The sequence below is a fragment of the Hypanus sabinus genome, chromosome X1, assembly GCF_030144855.1.
Source record: "Hypanus sabinus isolate sHypSab1 chromosome X1, sHypSab1.hap1, whole genome shotgun sequence".
In the NCBI taxonomy this organism is placed as follows: Eukaryota; Metazoa; Chordata; class Chondrichthyes; order Myliobatiformes; family Dasyatidae; genus Hypanus; species Hypanus sabinus.
This window is the reverse complement of record NC_082738.1, coordinates 14,783,496-14,800,242: the sequence shown is the minus strand read 5'-3', so window position 1 is coordinate 14,800,242 and position 16,747 is coordinate 14,783,496. Positions and strand designations below refer to the sequence as shown.

The 16,747-nt window shown below is 40.9% G+C and overlaps 1 protein-coding gene across 1 annotated transcript in view; it reads left to right on the top strand.

Moving 5' to 3' along the window:
• LOC132384455 (complement C1q-like protein 2) overlaps positions 1-15,362 on the top strand; it is a 54,904-nt gene extending 39,542 nt beyond the window's left edge. The window contains exon 2 of the mRNA XM_059955607.1: positions 14,987-15,362. Coding sequence (XP_059811590.1) covers positions 14,987-15,166 — 180 coding nt within the window. The 3' untranslated portion in view covers positions 15,167-15,362. The remainder of the gene's footprint in view (positions 1-14,986) is intronic.
• The last annotated feature ends 1,385 nt before the right edge of the window (positions 15,363-16,747 follow it).

Here is a 16,747-nt window from a genome sequence, read left to right as displayed (position 1 = left end):
AGGAAGGATTCAAAGGGGGAAAGGGGCCACAGTGGTTGACAAAGGAAGTCAGAGATTGCATAGCATTAAAAAAAGAAGTATGACAGAGCTAAGGTGAGTGGGAGGACAGATGACTGGGAAATTTTTAAGGAACAACAGAACTTAACTAAAAAGACAATACGGGGAGAAAAAAATGAGGTATGAACGCAAGCTAGCCAGGAATATAAAGGAAGATAGCAAAAGCTTTTTTAGGTATGTGAAGAGAAAGAAGATAGTTAAGGACAATGTTGGGCCCTTGAAGAATGAATTGGGTGAAATTGTTATTGGAAACAGAAATGGCAGAAGAATTTAATAAGTACTTTAGATCTGTCTTCACTAGGGAAGACACAAGCAATCTCCCAGATGTATGGATGGGCCAAGGACATAGGGTAACAGAGGAAATGAAACAGATTGACATTAGGAAGGAAACGGTGATGAGTAGACTGATGGGACTGAAGGCTGACAAATCCCCAGGTCCAGATGGTCTGCATCCTAGGGTACTAAAGGAGGTGGCCCTGGAAATTGCGGATGCATTGGTAATCATTTTCCAATGTTCCTTAGATTCAGGATCAGTTCCTGAGGATTGGAGAATGGCTAATGTTATCCCACTTTTTAAGAAAGGAGGGAGGGAGAAAACAGAGAACTATCGACCTGTCAGCCTAACATCAGTAGTGGGGAAGATGCTAGAGTCCATTATTAAAGATGAAATAGTGGCATATCTAGATAGCAGTGATAGGATTGGGCCGAGCCAGCATGGATCTACCAAGGGCAAATCATGCTTGACTAATCTATTGGAGTTTTTCGAGGATGTAACCGGGAAGTTAGACAAGGGAGATCCAGTGGATGTAGTGTACCTCGATTTTCAGAAGGCATTTGATAAGGTCCCACATAGGAGATTGGTGGGTAAAATCAGAGCTCATGGCATTGGGGGGGAAGATATTTACATGGATAGAAAACTGGTTGGCAGATAGAAAGCAAAGGGTAGCGGTGAATGGGTGTTTCTCGGAATGGCAGGTGGTGACTAGTGGGGTGCCACAGGGCTCGGTATTGGGACCACAGCTGTTCACGATTTACATCAACGATTTAGGTGAAGGCATCGAGAATAACATCAGCAAGTTTGCTGATGATACTAAGCTGGGTGGCAGTGTGACATGTGATGAGGATGTTAGGAGAATTCAGGGTGACTTGGATAGTCTGGGTGAGTGGGCAGATACTTGGCAGATGATGTTTAATGTGAATAAGTGTGAGGTTATCCACTTTGGGAGTAAGAACAGGAAGGCAGATTATTATCTGAACGGTGTAGAGTTTGGTAAGGGAGAAATACAAAGAGATCTAGGAGTCCTTGTTCATCAGTCACTGAAGGTGAATGAGCAAGTGCAGCAGGCAGTGAAGAAGGCTAATGGAATGTTGGCCTTTATTACAAAGGGAATTGAGTACAAGAGCAAGGAAATCCTCTTGCATTTGTGCAGAGCCCTGGTGAGACCACACCTGGAGTATTGTGTACAGTTTTGGTCTCCAGGGTTAAGGAAGGACATCCTGGCTGTAGAGGAAGTGCAGCGTAGATTCACGAGGTTAATTCCTGGGATGTCTGGACTGTCTTACGCAGAGAGGTTAGAGAGACTGGGCTTGTACACGCTGGAATTAAGGAGATTGAGAGGGGATCTGATTGAAACATATAAGATTATTAAGGGATTGGACAAGATAGAGGCAGGAAATATGTTCCAGATGCTGGGAGCGTCCAGTACTAGAGGGCATGGTTTGAGAATAAGGGGTAGGTTATTTAGGACAGAGTTAAGGAAAAACTTCTTCTCCCAGAGAGTTGTGGGGGTCTGGAATGCACTGCCTCAGAAGGCAGTGGAGGCCAATTCTCTGGATGCTTTCAAGAAGGAGCTAGATAGGTATCTTATGGATAGGGGAATCAAGGGATATGGGGACAAGGCAGGAACTGGGTATTGATAGTAATTGATCAGCCATGATCTCAAAGTGGCGGTGCAGGCTCGAGGGGCCGAATGGTCTACTTCTGCACCTACTGTCTATTGTCTTCTCACAGTCCAAAGATGTACCGATTAGTAGGTTAATTGGTTATTGTAAATTGTCATGTGATTAGGGTTAGATCAGGGGTTGCTGGATGGTGTGGCTCGAAGTGCTGAAAGGGCCTGTTGCACACTGTATGTCTGTGTACATACATCTACTGATGCCTCTGGACACATCTTCAGTGATGTTCAGTAAATAAAATACCATAAATAAAACCTTTCTGGAGCATTTTTATACTGCTCCAGTGCATCTGGCATTTAACATGAGGACCACCAGAGCAACCTTGCCAGATTTGCTACGGATAGACAATAAGCTAAATTTCCCTGCCTCAAGACCTAAACCACGTTACACAATACAATTACTGAACAAATATTTTGCACTTGCTTTTACCTATTTGCTTCTACTACGCCCCAACCCACGTGACATATTACCATAACCTATAATAAACACGCAACACAAAATACAATACAGACAGAAAATAGATACATGGCTCCTACAAAGATTGTGTGGAACGGGAAATGGAATCTTCAGTGATTGTCCGAGGAATTGAATGACTTTCTCTTGCCACCCAGCTTGAGACACTGATCTGGACTAAACCTTTTCAGAATGAAAGTTAGTTCAGAGCAAGGGATCTCTGATAGAATCCAGGGTAAGTAATTAACATATGTGATTGGGACTTTTTAGTAATTCTTTCAGAGGGTATGGTGGACTGAATGAGCTTTGCTGTTCACTTGTGGATTGTCTTAGCCAAATGGACAATATAATTTAACCCTTAAAAGGCTCTATCGTGTCATGTGAAGGATGGCAGTGATACCCAAGAGGTATATTATAACTGTCTTGTTGAGTCTTCTATTGATGCGACAAGGTTGCTTGGAAAATTGGCTACCTTAACCAGTGAATCGGTAACCAATTAAGAATGGAACAGATAGGCTGATATCAATGACCAACAAGTAAGTTGGATCAGGAGTATTTTCAAAGGAACTGCTATAGCCAGTGCTGTCTAATTACTGCCCGATTTCATAAATTACCTAACGTAAAATGAATCCTTCCTAATTTTAACCAATAGAGTTTTGAGGAAGGGAACTTTGCTGGAAGAGAGGTAGTTGCCCTCTGATCATCCTCCCACAGACGGTAGTCAATAAGCAAAGAGGAAGTAACTAATCATTTCGGAAAGCTCAATATAATTACTCCTGAGCATTGTGGCTTTATGAAAGATATATCAAGTTGATAAATTTGCTTATATTTTTGAGGATATGCTGCGGGAACCTGTAGATATAGTATATTTAGGTTTCCAGAGGCATTTGGTAGGGTGCTACTGAAGAGGCTGATGCCTCAATTAATAGCCCACGTTATAAGCAGAATGGATTGAAAACTGGCTGTCACAGAAAAAAACAGAGTTTGAATAAATGGTTCCTTTTCAGGCCAGACTGAAGTATCCTACAGATCGGTTTTTACTTCTCCATTGTTTACCATTTACACTAATGACCTGAAGAAAGTGGAAAATGCAGGGTTTCCATGTTTGCCAATAATAACATATGTGGAAGAGCACATTGTGGCAAGAACGTTGTGGTTCTGCGATAGGGTACAAATATATTGAACAACTGGGTGAAAGCATGGTAAATGGAGTTTAACGTGGTAAAGTGTGAGGTCATGCACTTTGTAAGAGGAACCAAAAGGCAGATTTGTCTAAATGGAGAGAGACAGCAAATAAATGAAATTCAAAGGGGTCTAAGTGTTCCAGTGCATGAACCACAAAAAAATTAGCAGGCAGGTCCAAATAGTTAAGAAGGCAAATGGCATGTTGGTCTTTAATGCAAAGGTCCTGGAGCTTATAAATAGGAAAGTTTTGTTCCAGTTGTACAGAGTGTTAGTGAGGGCACACCTGCAATAATGGGCACAGTGCTTCCCCTTTTGGCACACATGACATGCAATCTTCCTGTCTTTAGCCCTCCGTGGTCTGCTGGCTTCCCACTGAACCCACTGGAGAATCAATGTGATTTGGGTGTGAAGACGTCCATGTCACTATGGCCATTTCCATGGATGTATTTCCTGCCTGCATCTCAGCACTGTGCCCTCAATGAAATCGTTCTACATCCTCCTGTGCTCTCTCCATGCTGGGTGTGCTTCCTCTCATCATATAGTTGTGCTCAAATTTTCTCATTCACTAGCCTGCACACAAAACAATCCTGCACCTGAAAGGATCCATAAATTGCACCTAATTGATGGTGTCTTGAGGCTGACCACATGTTCACCAGTCTTTTCCTCTGGTTCCTGGTTGTAATAGCAAACTTGTAACTTTCACATCTCTGAAGGCACTAATTAAGATGTCCAATGATGTTAGAATGATCCTGACCTTGCATGAATCCTTGTATAACAACAAGCAAACTTAGCAGGATCTCTTATATCAGCAACAATATCTCCATCCTCTTTCTGCAAGTGCCCCCAGCCCTATGTCCTCCGGGATATTTTCTTGCCCTGCGGCAATGTCTGAGACCATTTGTACTTTTCAAGCTTGTCTAAATATCTGCCACGTCCATGGCTTACCATTCTCTGCCTAGAGAACCTCGTTCTGTACTAACCCCAGACTTAATTACAGACGCAGACAAGACCCATCCCAATGTCAGGGCGTGCCTGTCAGTTGTGCAATATTGCTGCTTACTATGGTAAGAAATAAGGAGAGACCATCTTTTACTGAAGGCCTTCAGTATTGCTACAACAATGTCTCAAATATCAAACCATATAGCTCACCTACTTAAAGGTACACTCACACGCAGGCAGGTATTTGATTTACAAGTGGTCACTATGACACCATTGACTCTTTAGGGAGTGTGTCTTCAATTTACAAATCTAGGTTTTCATTTTATTGAATTGCATGCTGCTCTCCGTGTAGGAATATGTTCTACTAAAATACCCAGAATGCATTTTGCCTCGCCTTTATGACTCGTGAAATTTCATGTAGCAAACAAAATGAATCCCTTTGGCTGCTGATTTCCTTACCGCAGTGAATAAACTTAAAAGTCAGTTGCTTTGGCTGGAAAACATTTTGTGATGTTCTGAGGTTGTGTGGAAACTCACTCTAGAAATACAGAAAATGCACAGCAGAGCAGACCCGTTTGAGAGAAGGGTAAGCACATTAAGCACAACTCTCTGTTTTCTTGCTGTTCTTTCGGTTTTTCTTGTCAGTGCTTTCAAGGGAGTTCTCCGATCTACCTGTGAGAGGAAATGCAAAATTTTCCTGTTTCAAATGCCAGTAACTTGCCACATATTTGCTCCATTTTCCACTCTTGGTTCAGATTTCATGCTTTTTTCTTGTTTTCTACTTTTTATTTGTGTACCAATCTGAATAAATTCACTTGTGGGATGTCAGGAATGTGGTAATAAACGTAAATCATAGCTGACAATTGACATCCACATATCCAGACTGTTTATAGTTTGAGGTTTTATGTTAAAATATTGTATCAAAGGGACAGGCACTCATTTATACGTTGAAGCATTGTTTCTATTTTAAACCACATGCAGAGATTTAAAACATTGCTCTACATGTCTGTTCTTTAATTCTTGGCATTAAATGATCATATGACCATAAACCACTATTGATTGTTCTTCCAGTTCTTTGATCAATCTTTCACCAGAGCTACCTCAGCATCAGTCAATATTTGAACAATATGAGGCTGTTCTATTTGATCTGAGCCAGATTGGATTTTTCCTGTTTAGTAAGAAGTCGATTCAAACAATCTTCTTTAGGCATTCCCCTTTTAACCATTTTACTAAAATAAACTTACAGAGTGAACATACGAGGGTATCTTTTACTTTAGCACTTGCTGTACCTCAGTGTCACCTCTTGCTGTGAAGGTCCTGGTTTCTAAGGTCTGGTGCCCTAGGAGCGCTGCATTTTCTTTTGGATGAGATGTTAAACTCGTGCCCTGTCTACTCTCTCAAGTGAGTATAAATGATTTCACAACACCATTTCAATGAATGAAACAGGAGTTCTCCACAGTTTCCTGGCTACCCCGCAACCAAAATCATTAAAGAAGATTTTGTGGTCACTGTTACATGTCGGAAGCACGCATAGCCTGTGGTGCTTGTATGCTCCAACACATTTCAAAAGCTCTTCCTTGCTTTAGAGTGATTTGCCAGGTTATGAACAGCGCTATTGAAATCCAGACCTTTATTATTGTGAACTCTGCCTATTCACACATTCCTCACAGTTCATCATTCACAGGTCCAAACTATTCCCAAGCACTTCCTAGTGCATCTGAAAAATGGTTGTGGGAGACCAGGGGCTCATGGGAACTGTGTTGTAACATGGCCTCATCATGATTTCACTAATAAGAACAGAATTTTCCTTTCTAGATGAGCTGCCAACCATAGCTGATGAGCCCCATCTACCTGGAGTGACTTGTTTTAAGGCATTAGTAACCCACCTTTGCTCCTTCTCCTGTCAGTAGAAATGAATCTGCTGTGTTTAGTAGCTAAGCCATAAGAGTTGGACTTAGTTGTCAGAGGCTATTTGAGATGCACGCCATTGGGAGCATTTAATAGTGGGAGCTTATCCCTACTACCTCCCCTGGCTAAGATAACCTTAAGGAACCTCCTGTTTCTTCCAAATTATCTGCCCCATGTTGTGACCTATTGACTAAGATTGTGTATATCTCCCTGAAGCCTCTCTGCATCTGCCTCAGTGCACACTGCCACTTAGATCTGCATCACTGGCAAACGTGAACACTGAAAGAAACACCAAAAAACTGAGATATTTCACTAGGTGGGAATCAGAAGCAAGAAGCTGGCATAAATTCCCCAATGAAAGATTCCTTGGGCAGCAAATGCAGCACAAGCTAAATGTAACCCAAAACCTTCCTGAGTGAAATTGCTTTGTTTCTTTTTGTTTGAAGAAGCTAAGCCATCGGGGAAGCTGTAAAAATGTATTGGCATAACCTGATTTATTCATCCATATTCTCAGAAATCACAATCTGTATCTGCATATTTCTCATTGGAGTGCATGAGAATTCAACCCTGTTTTTGTTAGTTACAGTAAGTATCAGTGGATGGGTTCTGTTGTTATAGTTTTGACCTGTTTTCACTTGCAACAGGCAATGACTTGCATTATGCAGGCCCAGTAACACAGTGAATCATCCCATGCCACATGCCAGAACAGGAGATCGAAGCTCGATCAAACAGAATGTTTTTAGGAAACATCTCGAAGGCAGATAAACGTAGGGGAGGAATTACAGTTTGTTTGTTTAATGGATGTCCACTAATGGAGGCCCTTGTGGCTAAAGGGATCAGGGGGTATGGAGAGAAAGCAGGTACAGGGTTCTGAGTTGGATGATCAGCCATGATCATACTGAATGGCGGTGCAGGCTTGAAGGGCCGAATGGCCTACTCCTGCACCTATGTTTCTATGGATGGCAATTCCAGTTCTGTTCCAACATTGCCACCAAGCAAGGCATAATGTGCGTACTCTTTCATAGCATGTGGTAGAGGTGTACTCGAAAGCACAGGCTACTCTTTCTCGCTTTCCCACAGACACGTACTTCTTGTAAAACATCACACAAGAGACAAGGAGCCGTACGCCAAGAATTGATGAACACAGCAGCAGATTTGCTTCATTTGAGGAGCTACCCATCCTGTTTAATCCACGGAATTGATATCAAAACCATTGAGAGGAAAGTTGCGAGATTATTATTTCCATATAGAATAGAACGTGTGGTAGTTCATGTGACTCTTCCATCATTCACAGTTTATAAGTTAGATGAACATCTAATAAAGGGGGAAATACTAGCAGTTGCAAGAAAATGGGATCAGGACACAAAGAAGGTGAGGGGGTACAAGAGGAATGTAGGATTGGTCTGTACCTTGGTCAGATGGAGGAAGATCTTGGCTGAGGATCAGGGAGGAGTGTCCAGGACGGACATGACTGGGATCTGGCAATAGCAATGAGGTGAATGACTGGAGGCAGGGGCTGAGGTCAGGAGGAATGGAGATAGAGGGTTCCATTAAGGGAATCACTGTGTTGATGGGAGGATCAGAGGGCCTGAAGGGTGGAGAGAACTGGGCATAACTTAGGGAGGGTGTCACAGTGAGATTAGTGCTGGGCTGAAGAATCAGTATGTAGGCTTCCTGGGCAGAATACAAGATAAGAGACTTAACTGATGTGGCCTCAATCCAACATCACACTAGGAAGATCTAAACATTGGGAAATTGTCAATGATCACCACTTCTGAGACAACCTAATGCAAGCTTCACTGAAATACTTCCAAAGCAACATTGCATAAGTAATGACATCATCACATACATCCTACTGCACAAGTCACAGGCCACAGTTTAACTCACTCCAAGAAGTGCCTGGTAGTATGTAGACATTAGATGACCTGGAACAGGTTGTTATCTCATTTCAATCCAAAAGTTCAACGGCTGCATAAAACTATAAATCATTTCTATACCATTAACATTTTCCAGTGATCAGAGTTCATCAACCACACCACTAAACTTTCAGCACAACTTGCATTGTGTGTACCCAGTCTGCATTATGTGATTGCCCAGAGAGCAGAGTTCACTCTATGCAACACCAGCAGCCACTCAGATTCTCTGAAAAAATTACGGTTTGGGTTTCTTTAGAAGCTAACTCTGTTAATAAATTTTCTATCATCTCTCTTCTCGGATCCTCAATTCCTTTATTTTTAAGTAAACTAACTGATAGTTTTGTAGTTAAACATACTTTGAGTATTTGGGTATTGAGATTTTCTCTTTCAAGTCCCATTTTTTCTTAACTATTTTTTTAAACCTTCTATGACTGATGTAATTTTTAAAGATTAGGATAGACTGGGTATTAAATGCTTCCAGGATTTATTTGTTGGAGGAAGTCTCTTTTCATTTGAGCAGTTGTCAACTAAATATAGCTTACCAAAAACCCACTTTTTTTGATATTTACAAATTAGAGACTTTCTGTGATCTCAATTACATACATTTCCTAAAAGTCCTGATGAGAATTTATTAGATGTAATTTTTAATTTGAAACCTTTTCATAATAGATCAATATTTAATATTTACGGTATGTTGTTGGGAATGAGAAACGTTCCTTTAGACAAAATTAAAAATCTCTGAGAACAAGGTTTACAGACATCAATTTCTGAGGAAACTTGGAATGAAATCTTTAAGTTGGTTAATGCCTCATCGCTGTGTGCCCGTCACTCCCTCCTACAATTTAAAGTGGTCCATAGGGCCCACATGACTAAAGATAAGCTGTCTCATTTTTATTCGGATATATCTGCCTATTATGACAGATGTGACAATGGAGTCGTCGTTGTCTGACCCCTTAGTTCCTCGGTGGAACATGGAGCTTCATAACAATGGAGAGGCTTCATTAATTCATATGTTCTGGACATGTCCGAGTCTTGAAAAATACTGTAAGGAAGTATATCAAACTTTTTTTGTGCTTTTTAAAGTAAATTTTAAACCAAATCCTTTGACCACCTTATTCGGTGTTGTTGGAGGAGACAACTGATTTGCACATTTTGGCTTTTATTTCTCCTATAGCTAGGAGGGCGTTGTTGCTAAGGTGGAAGGATGTTACTCCACCTATTCATGCTCAATGGCTGAGCGATGTTATGTCATGCTTAAATTTAGAGAAGATTTGTTGTTCAATTTCTGAATCAAGACAAGACTTTCTAACATTGTGGGGACCTTTTTTGAATTATTTTCAAAATCTTTGATCTGTTATCAAGTACAGATGTTGGATAATAATATGTTTTACTATATGATAAGGATTTTTTTCTTTTTTCTTTCTTTACCAAACAGCTTTCCTTGGTAGTAGGTTTAGATTTTTTTGTATAATAAAATTATTATTTTTCAATATTACAATTCAATTTAATTTACATGAATATGGGGTAATGAGACTATGTGTGATTCAAATATATTGTAACTGATATGTGATATATATCCTCCTGTATTCTGTATTCTTTTTGTAAGAAATCAATAAAAATATTGAAAAAGGAAAAAAATTACAAGATTAGGGGGAAATATGTGAATATGACAGGCTGTACCATTTATTTTCCACACAGATTGTGAAAAGCCCAATCATTAGATGTATCTAAGGTGGAATCAGATAAGTACATAGAACATAGAGCGGTACAGCACAGTCCAGGCCCTTCAGCCCACAATGCCATACTGACCTTTTAACCTACTCCAAGATTGAGCTTGCACTTCCCTCCTTCCGTTTTTCTTCATCCACATGCCTATCTAAATCTCTTAAATGTCCACACACCCACCACTCTGTGTCATAAAACCTACCTCTGACATCCCCCCTACACTTTCCTCCAATCACCTTAAAGTGATACCCTCTCGTATAGGCATTTTCCACCCTGGGAAGAAGTCTCTGACTATCCACTCGATCTATGTCTCATCATCTTAAGCACCCTATCAAGTCACCGCTTATCCGCCTTCACTCCAAAGAGAAAAGCCCTAGCTCACTCAGTCTTCCATCGTCAGAAATAGTCTCTAATCTAGGCAAAATCCTGGTAAAACTTCTCTGCACGCTCTCTAAAGCTTCCACATCCTTACTATAATGAGGTGAGCAGGAATGAACACAATATTCCAAATGTGCTCTAAGCAGAGTTTTATAGAGCTGCAATGTCACTTTGCGACTGTTGAACGCAATTGCCAGCTAATGAAGGCAAAACCACTGTAAAACTTCATAACCACCCTGTCAACCTGAGCAGCAGCTCTGATGGATCAATGGGCGTGGACCTCAAGATCTCTCTGTTTCTCCACTCTGCTAAGAATCCTGCCATTAACCCTGCACTCTACCTTCAAATTCAACCTTCCAAAGTGCATCACTTCATACTTTGCTGGATTGAACTCCATCTGCCATTTCTCAGCCCAGCTCTGAATCCTATCAATGTCCCTTTGCAACCTATGACAATCTTCTACACTATCAGCAAAACCACCTATCTTTGTCATCTGCAAACTTACTAACCCACCTTTACACCTCATCATCCAAGTCATTTATAAAAGTCACAAAGACCTGGGGTCACAGAACAGATCCCTGCAGAATATCACTGGTCACCGACCCCCAGGCAGGATACACTCCATCTACAACCACCCTCTGCTTTCTATGGACAAGCCAATTCTGAATCCTTACAGCCAGGTTTCCCTGGATCCCATGCCCCTGACTTTCTGAATGAACTTACCATAGGGGACTTTATCAAACGCCTTACTGATATACATATACATCACATCTACTGCTATACATTCATCAATTTGTTTATTCACTTCATCAAAAAATTTATCAGGCTCATGAGGCATGACCTATCCCTCACAAAGCCAAGTTGACTATTCCTAATCAGTCTATGCTTCTCCAAATGCTCATAAATCCAAGAATCCTCTCCAGTAGTTTGTCCACCACTCACATAAGACTCACTGGTCTATAATTCCCAGGACTATCTTATTACCTTTCTGAACAAAGGAATAATATTTGCTACTTTCCAATTCTCTGGTACTACACCTGTGGCCAGTGAGGATGCAAAGATCTGTACCCTGACTCATTGTTATTTGAGATGAGGCCCACTATGGTGGTATCAAGCTTGTAGATGGAGTTAGAGCTGAATCTGGCCATGTAGTTATGAGTGTACTGCAAGTATCCAAAACAGTGTAGTGTAAGCTTTAAGGGAACAATGCAGGATGGTTCAGGGTCACCATGCCCATAGCAGTATAGGTTTAAAAAGAGAGAACGATTAGAGATGTAATGGCGGGAGATTTGAAAGCTGGAGGTTTGTCTTGTATGTAGTGAAGGGTATGGTGGCCAGATGATAGAAGAACCTTAACCTGATCTGAAAGCATTATTTCATATATCAATTCAAAGAAATTCACATTCTGCATGGCGAGCTGGTAAGCTACTCCGGATAAATTCCAGGATGGAGAATAAGAAAATCACTGCACCTTCCAGTCATCTTTCACCTTAACAAGAGCAAGCAAGGCAGCTCAGAGGATAGTTTTTGTCATATATGCCTCTGAGGATTAGAGTAAAGCCTCTTTTAAGATGCAGGATTATCATGCATTTGGAATGCAAAGGAAGAGAGCAAACAGCAATTGGTAATGACAGTTAATGCCCGTGGATCTGTCAAGGGTCGACTTGGGGACACATCATATTAAAAAGTGTGGTCCCTGGCGGTGCAGAATGCTTCTGTCATGCACTGAGCTGCAGTACTACACTGCAGGAAAGAGTTTTTATAAATGAATGTAGAGAGTGTATAGCTACTTACAGAATAGGGACCTAAGTAGATTAACAAACCCATACACAACTTGACTCTATTTACTTTCTGAGACATACGGTGCGGAACAGACCCCTCTGTCCCGACGAGCCGCACCACCCAGCAACCCGGGCCTAATCACGCGGCAATTTACAATGACCAATTAACCTACCAGCCAGTACACCTTTGGACTGGAGAGGAAACTGGAGCATCCGGAGGAAACGCAGGAAGGACATACAAACTTCTTACAGAGTGTTGGAATTGAACTTTGAACTCCGACATCCTGAGCTGTAATAGGGCTGTGCTAATCACTATGATACCGTGACACCTTGTCCCCTACATTTTCCCTTTATCACCATTAAACCGAAATCTCGTCTAAAGAACCTGGTCTTAAAGGATGGGGTGAAAATGAAGTCCTCGTTTCTTTATCTCATATTCACTTACGACATTGAAGGAAGTAATTCGGCCCATTGAGTCTATGCCAGCTCACAAAGCAATCCCATTGTCCCATTTATTTCCATGTAACCTGTTCTCTCTCACATGCCCATTATCAGCCATCCACCCCCACCCAGATACTAATTCTACTACACACCTAGTAAGGTTACTTTATGACAGGCAATTAACAATTCACCTTTGGGATGTGGGAGAAAACCAGAGGACTCAGAACAGGGAGAGATTAAAGCTTTATTTCTGACATTTACATTGAAACATACAGTGAAATATGTCGTTTGATTCAAATCAAATCAGCGAGGATTGTGCTGAGCCACGTCTCCATTTCACAGTTGTACATCTTTGGAATGTGGGAGGAAACTGGAGCATTTTTTGGAAACCCTAATGCGTGGTCACAGGGAGAAAGTATAAACTCCTTACAGGACAGAGGCGGGAATCGAACCCTGATCAGTGATGACTAATGCTGTAAAGCAATTGTGCTAACTGCTATGCTATTGTGCCACATGTGAGAATGCCATACTGATGATACCCAAGATTAGGTTCAAACCCAGCTCAATGAAGCTGAGAGGCAGCCACGCTAAACATGATGCCAGGTATTGTACAAAGACGCACCCTGTGCTGTTGGAGATGATCTCAGCCAGGGTGTGGAAAATGAATGGGCTATGGATATCAGTAACAGTGGTGCCATCCTGGGTGAAACACTCTGCTGTTCCTTGTGGTTTGTTCATGAAAGAGAGGCTGATAGGGAGGCGCTGTGAAGTTAATGTTGTCTGTCAGAGTATGGTCCAAAGCCATTCACACTCTTTGGGTAAGGACAACAGAAAAGAGGCTAAAAAGCAAAACCTATTCCTACCGTTGAGCTGACGTTATCAAAGCACACAAATAGATATTGGACAGTGTGTTGCATATTGAACAAAAGTTGCATGGAGCTTAGTATTTCTTTTTTAAGGAGCTGATGTATGTTGAGCAAAAGTTGAATTGTAAGTGTAGCTGTGGGATTTGACATGAGAGCCATGTAACAGAGAGCTGCAAAGTTAAAATGCCACCTATTTGCTTCATGCAGAAGAAATGCCTTTCTCACAATTGTCAAAACAGTAAATTAGTTCTATTTTAAATTAAAATATTAAAAGATTTAATGCAGATATGCTCAGATTCATTGTACCTCGGTCTGTTCTGTAGGAAGCAGTGTGACCATCTGAGGATTAGTGGCTTTGCTGGTGTGATCCTGTATGTGTCTTACTGGCTCGTGAAGATTGCCTTATGAAGCCTTCTTAGATCCTCTGTAAATTCCATAAGATTTGCACTAAATCCTCAAAGAATTTTAAAGTTCTGCGACTATTTTAATGTGAAGAATGGTTGGTTTAAGAATTTGGTGGAAGAGGGGAATCTTATTTTGGGCTAATTCTTAGAAATTAGTTTCTAAAGACAGGCCTCAATGAAATGTAACTTCATCCCATGCCAACTCAACCATATAGGCCAATGGTGTAATATTTTGGTCAGGGTTGGTTTTACATTGAACATTTCTTCCTTATGCTGCTTTGGCCCAAAAATTACTCTTGAGCGCATTTCAGTGCCCACTCTGGATTAACATCAACCTCAGACTGTTAATTGGTTACACGTCCTAGTCTCTCCAAGCTTCCAACCTGTTTCATTCTGAATTTGGTGCTCTATTCGTAATCTATGCCTCAGCAAGAGAAATGAGTAACACAATTGTGGAAGAGTCTAGTTCATGATTTGTTTTCATGTATTTTGCATGTGAATGGGTCAAGAAATGACACAAGGACAAATGGTTGCAATTTGTTCCATTGCTGCTGTTCTGTCTCATTATCTTCCAAGAGAGAAAGCAGAAAACCTGGGTAACTTTTCCTCACAAAAGCTTTCTCCATTTCTACTATAATTAGGTAAATTCTCAGTCAGATTTCATTAATCAATTTCCTAGGCCTGCCTGAATGAAGAAAAATCTGGATTGGCTTGCTCTTTGAAGCACTGGCTGACTAAATAGATTGGATTTAAAGACTGTGCTTCTCCAAAGGGAATGAGGGAAAAGTCAAGGGGTGAGTCATACTCATTCCCCTTGCAGATCTCAAATGTCTGTCTCCAGAATGCAAAGGGCAAGCCCTAGCCATTAGTTATGTGGGTCAGCTGTCTGTCTTCTGAGCTGAAGGACAGTGCGGAAAGAAGATAACCTGAGAGTTGCTCAATATCATTGATATTTGTTGTGTTGTGTCTTGGTCCAGGTACGAGCTAGCGCCATTGCCCAGGATGCTGACCAGAACTATGACTACGCCAGCAACAGTGTCATCTTGCATCTGGATGTTGGAGATGAAGTCTACGTGAAGCTTGACGGAGGGAAAGTTCATGGCGGCAATAGCAACAAGTATAGCACCTTTTCCGGTTTCATCATCTACCCAGACTGAGCAAAGGTGCCTTTGTGTCCTATTGCAGACCAACCAGGGAGGAATGTGTGTAGTGTCAATCAGAAGGTTGAATGGAGCACAGAATTAGCAACCCACCCACCAACCCCTAAATTTTCAATAGATAAATGAATAATTATTTTATAAATTTGTTTTAAACTTCACAATCAGTAGATTTTTTAATTAAGTTAGCACTTAATCTAGCAGTTTATCATTTGAACCATTAAACAAGTTCTGACCATTGACTGTGAAAGAAGTAAGCCACATTACTGAGAAAAGCAGACAATGCGCTAAAAACAACCATAGTTAAAATCTAGAGAGTTAAATAATGATTGAATATCAATTAATTAGCATGTAACGATCTGACTTTAATGTGCCAGTGGCGTATTTATCATTTGCCAATCAAATTTATAATCAAGCAGTGTGCTTAATACATTTTTACAAGTAATTGCTTGTAAAATACCTCAAGTATAGTCAAATCTCATATCCTGATCCTGCACCTTAAATGTTGCTTCTGCCTTCTATGCATCATGTTCCACTGGATGATGTCACATTTATGCCAGAATTGAAATGAGCATAGCCGTTCGTCAACCTGAGGCATCATCAGTCGATTAGCCCGCTAAGAATGTGGGCAGCAATATATTTTAAAAAAAACTCAAAGCCCCTTCTATCTCTTCCAGTCTTTCGGGTGAATACTGTGACATTATTTCCTTCCTCAGCCAGCTATCACCAAAAACAATTCGTCGCTCAATCATCTCATTGCTCTTTATGGAATCTTGCTGTGCGCAAAATGGCTGCTGCATTTGCCTACATAACAAGTCACTGCACTTCAAAGAAGCTGATTGTGATAAGGCGCTATATGAATACATCTTTCTTCCTCCCTTGCCTAATCTAGATGTTGCACTTTTTTAGGTCTAACTATGTTTTCAGTGACAACCAAGGTCAAATTTAAGAAATCCCTGTCTTTGTTAACATTGCTTAACATGCAACATAGAGAAAAGGGTCTTCTAGTTGCCAGAGTGAAACTACTTGTCCTCAGTAGTTAAATTGGGGATTAATTTCTGCCACGTTGGTTTTACACTTATCTCTTGTATTAGCAAAGCCCCTCTCCAGTTCACCACATCGACTCAGTTTTTGGCAGTGTTGTAAAGTCGCATTACAGAAGGCAGCTCCTGTTCATCATTAAGTTGATTTGATTTCCCCTTTGATGTCATCAAAATCCTTATCGGTGAATAGATAAAGGAAGAAAAAGTTCCAACAGAAAGAAAAAAATTACTAGTGTATGTTCTGGCCAGCGGTGATGCCATACAAACACTTAACATGCTTGCCCCGAGTAATTCTGTGCACTTTTTAAATCCAAGAGCACCAGAAATTTCATACACATTGTATGGAAATATTTGTAAAATGAAGCAAGTGAAATCTAGTCACAAACCTGGCTGAAGGTAGAATTTAGCAACCACAAATGGTACCAAAACTCCTGCTGTCACTGCAAGATATGACATGATCCATTAGTATTCCTTCTTTCTGCTTGGACTTTCTGGTACAGCTGTTTCCTGACAAGTGTGGCATTGCTCACGATGCAAC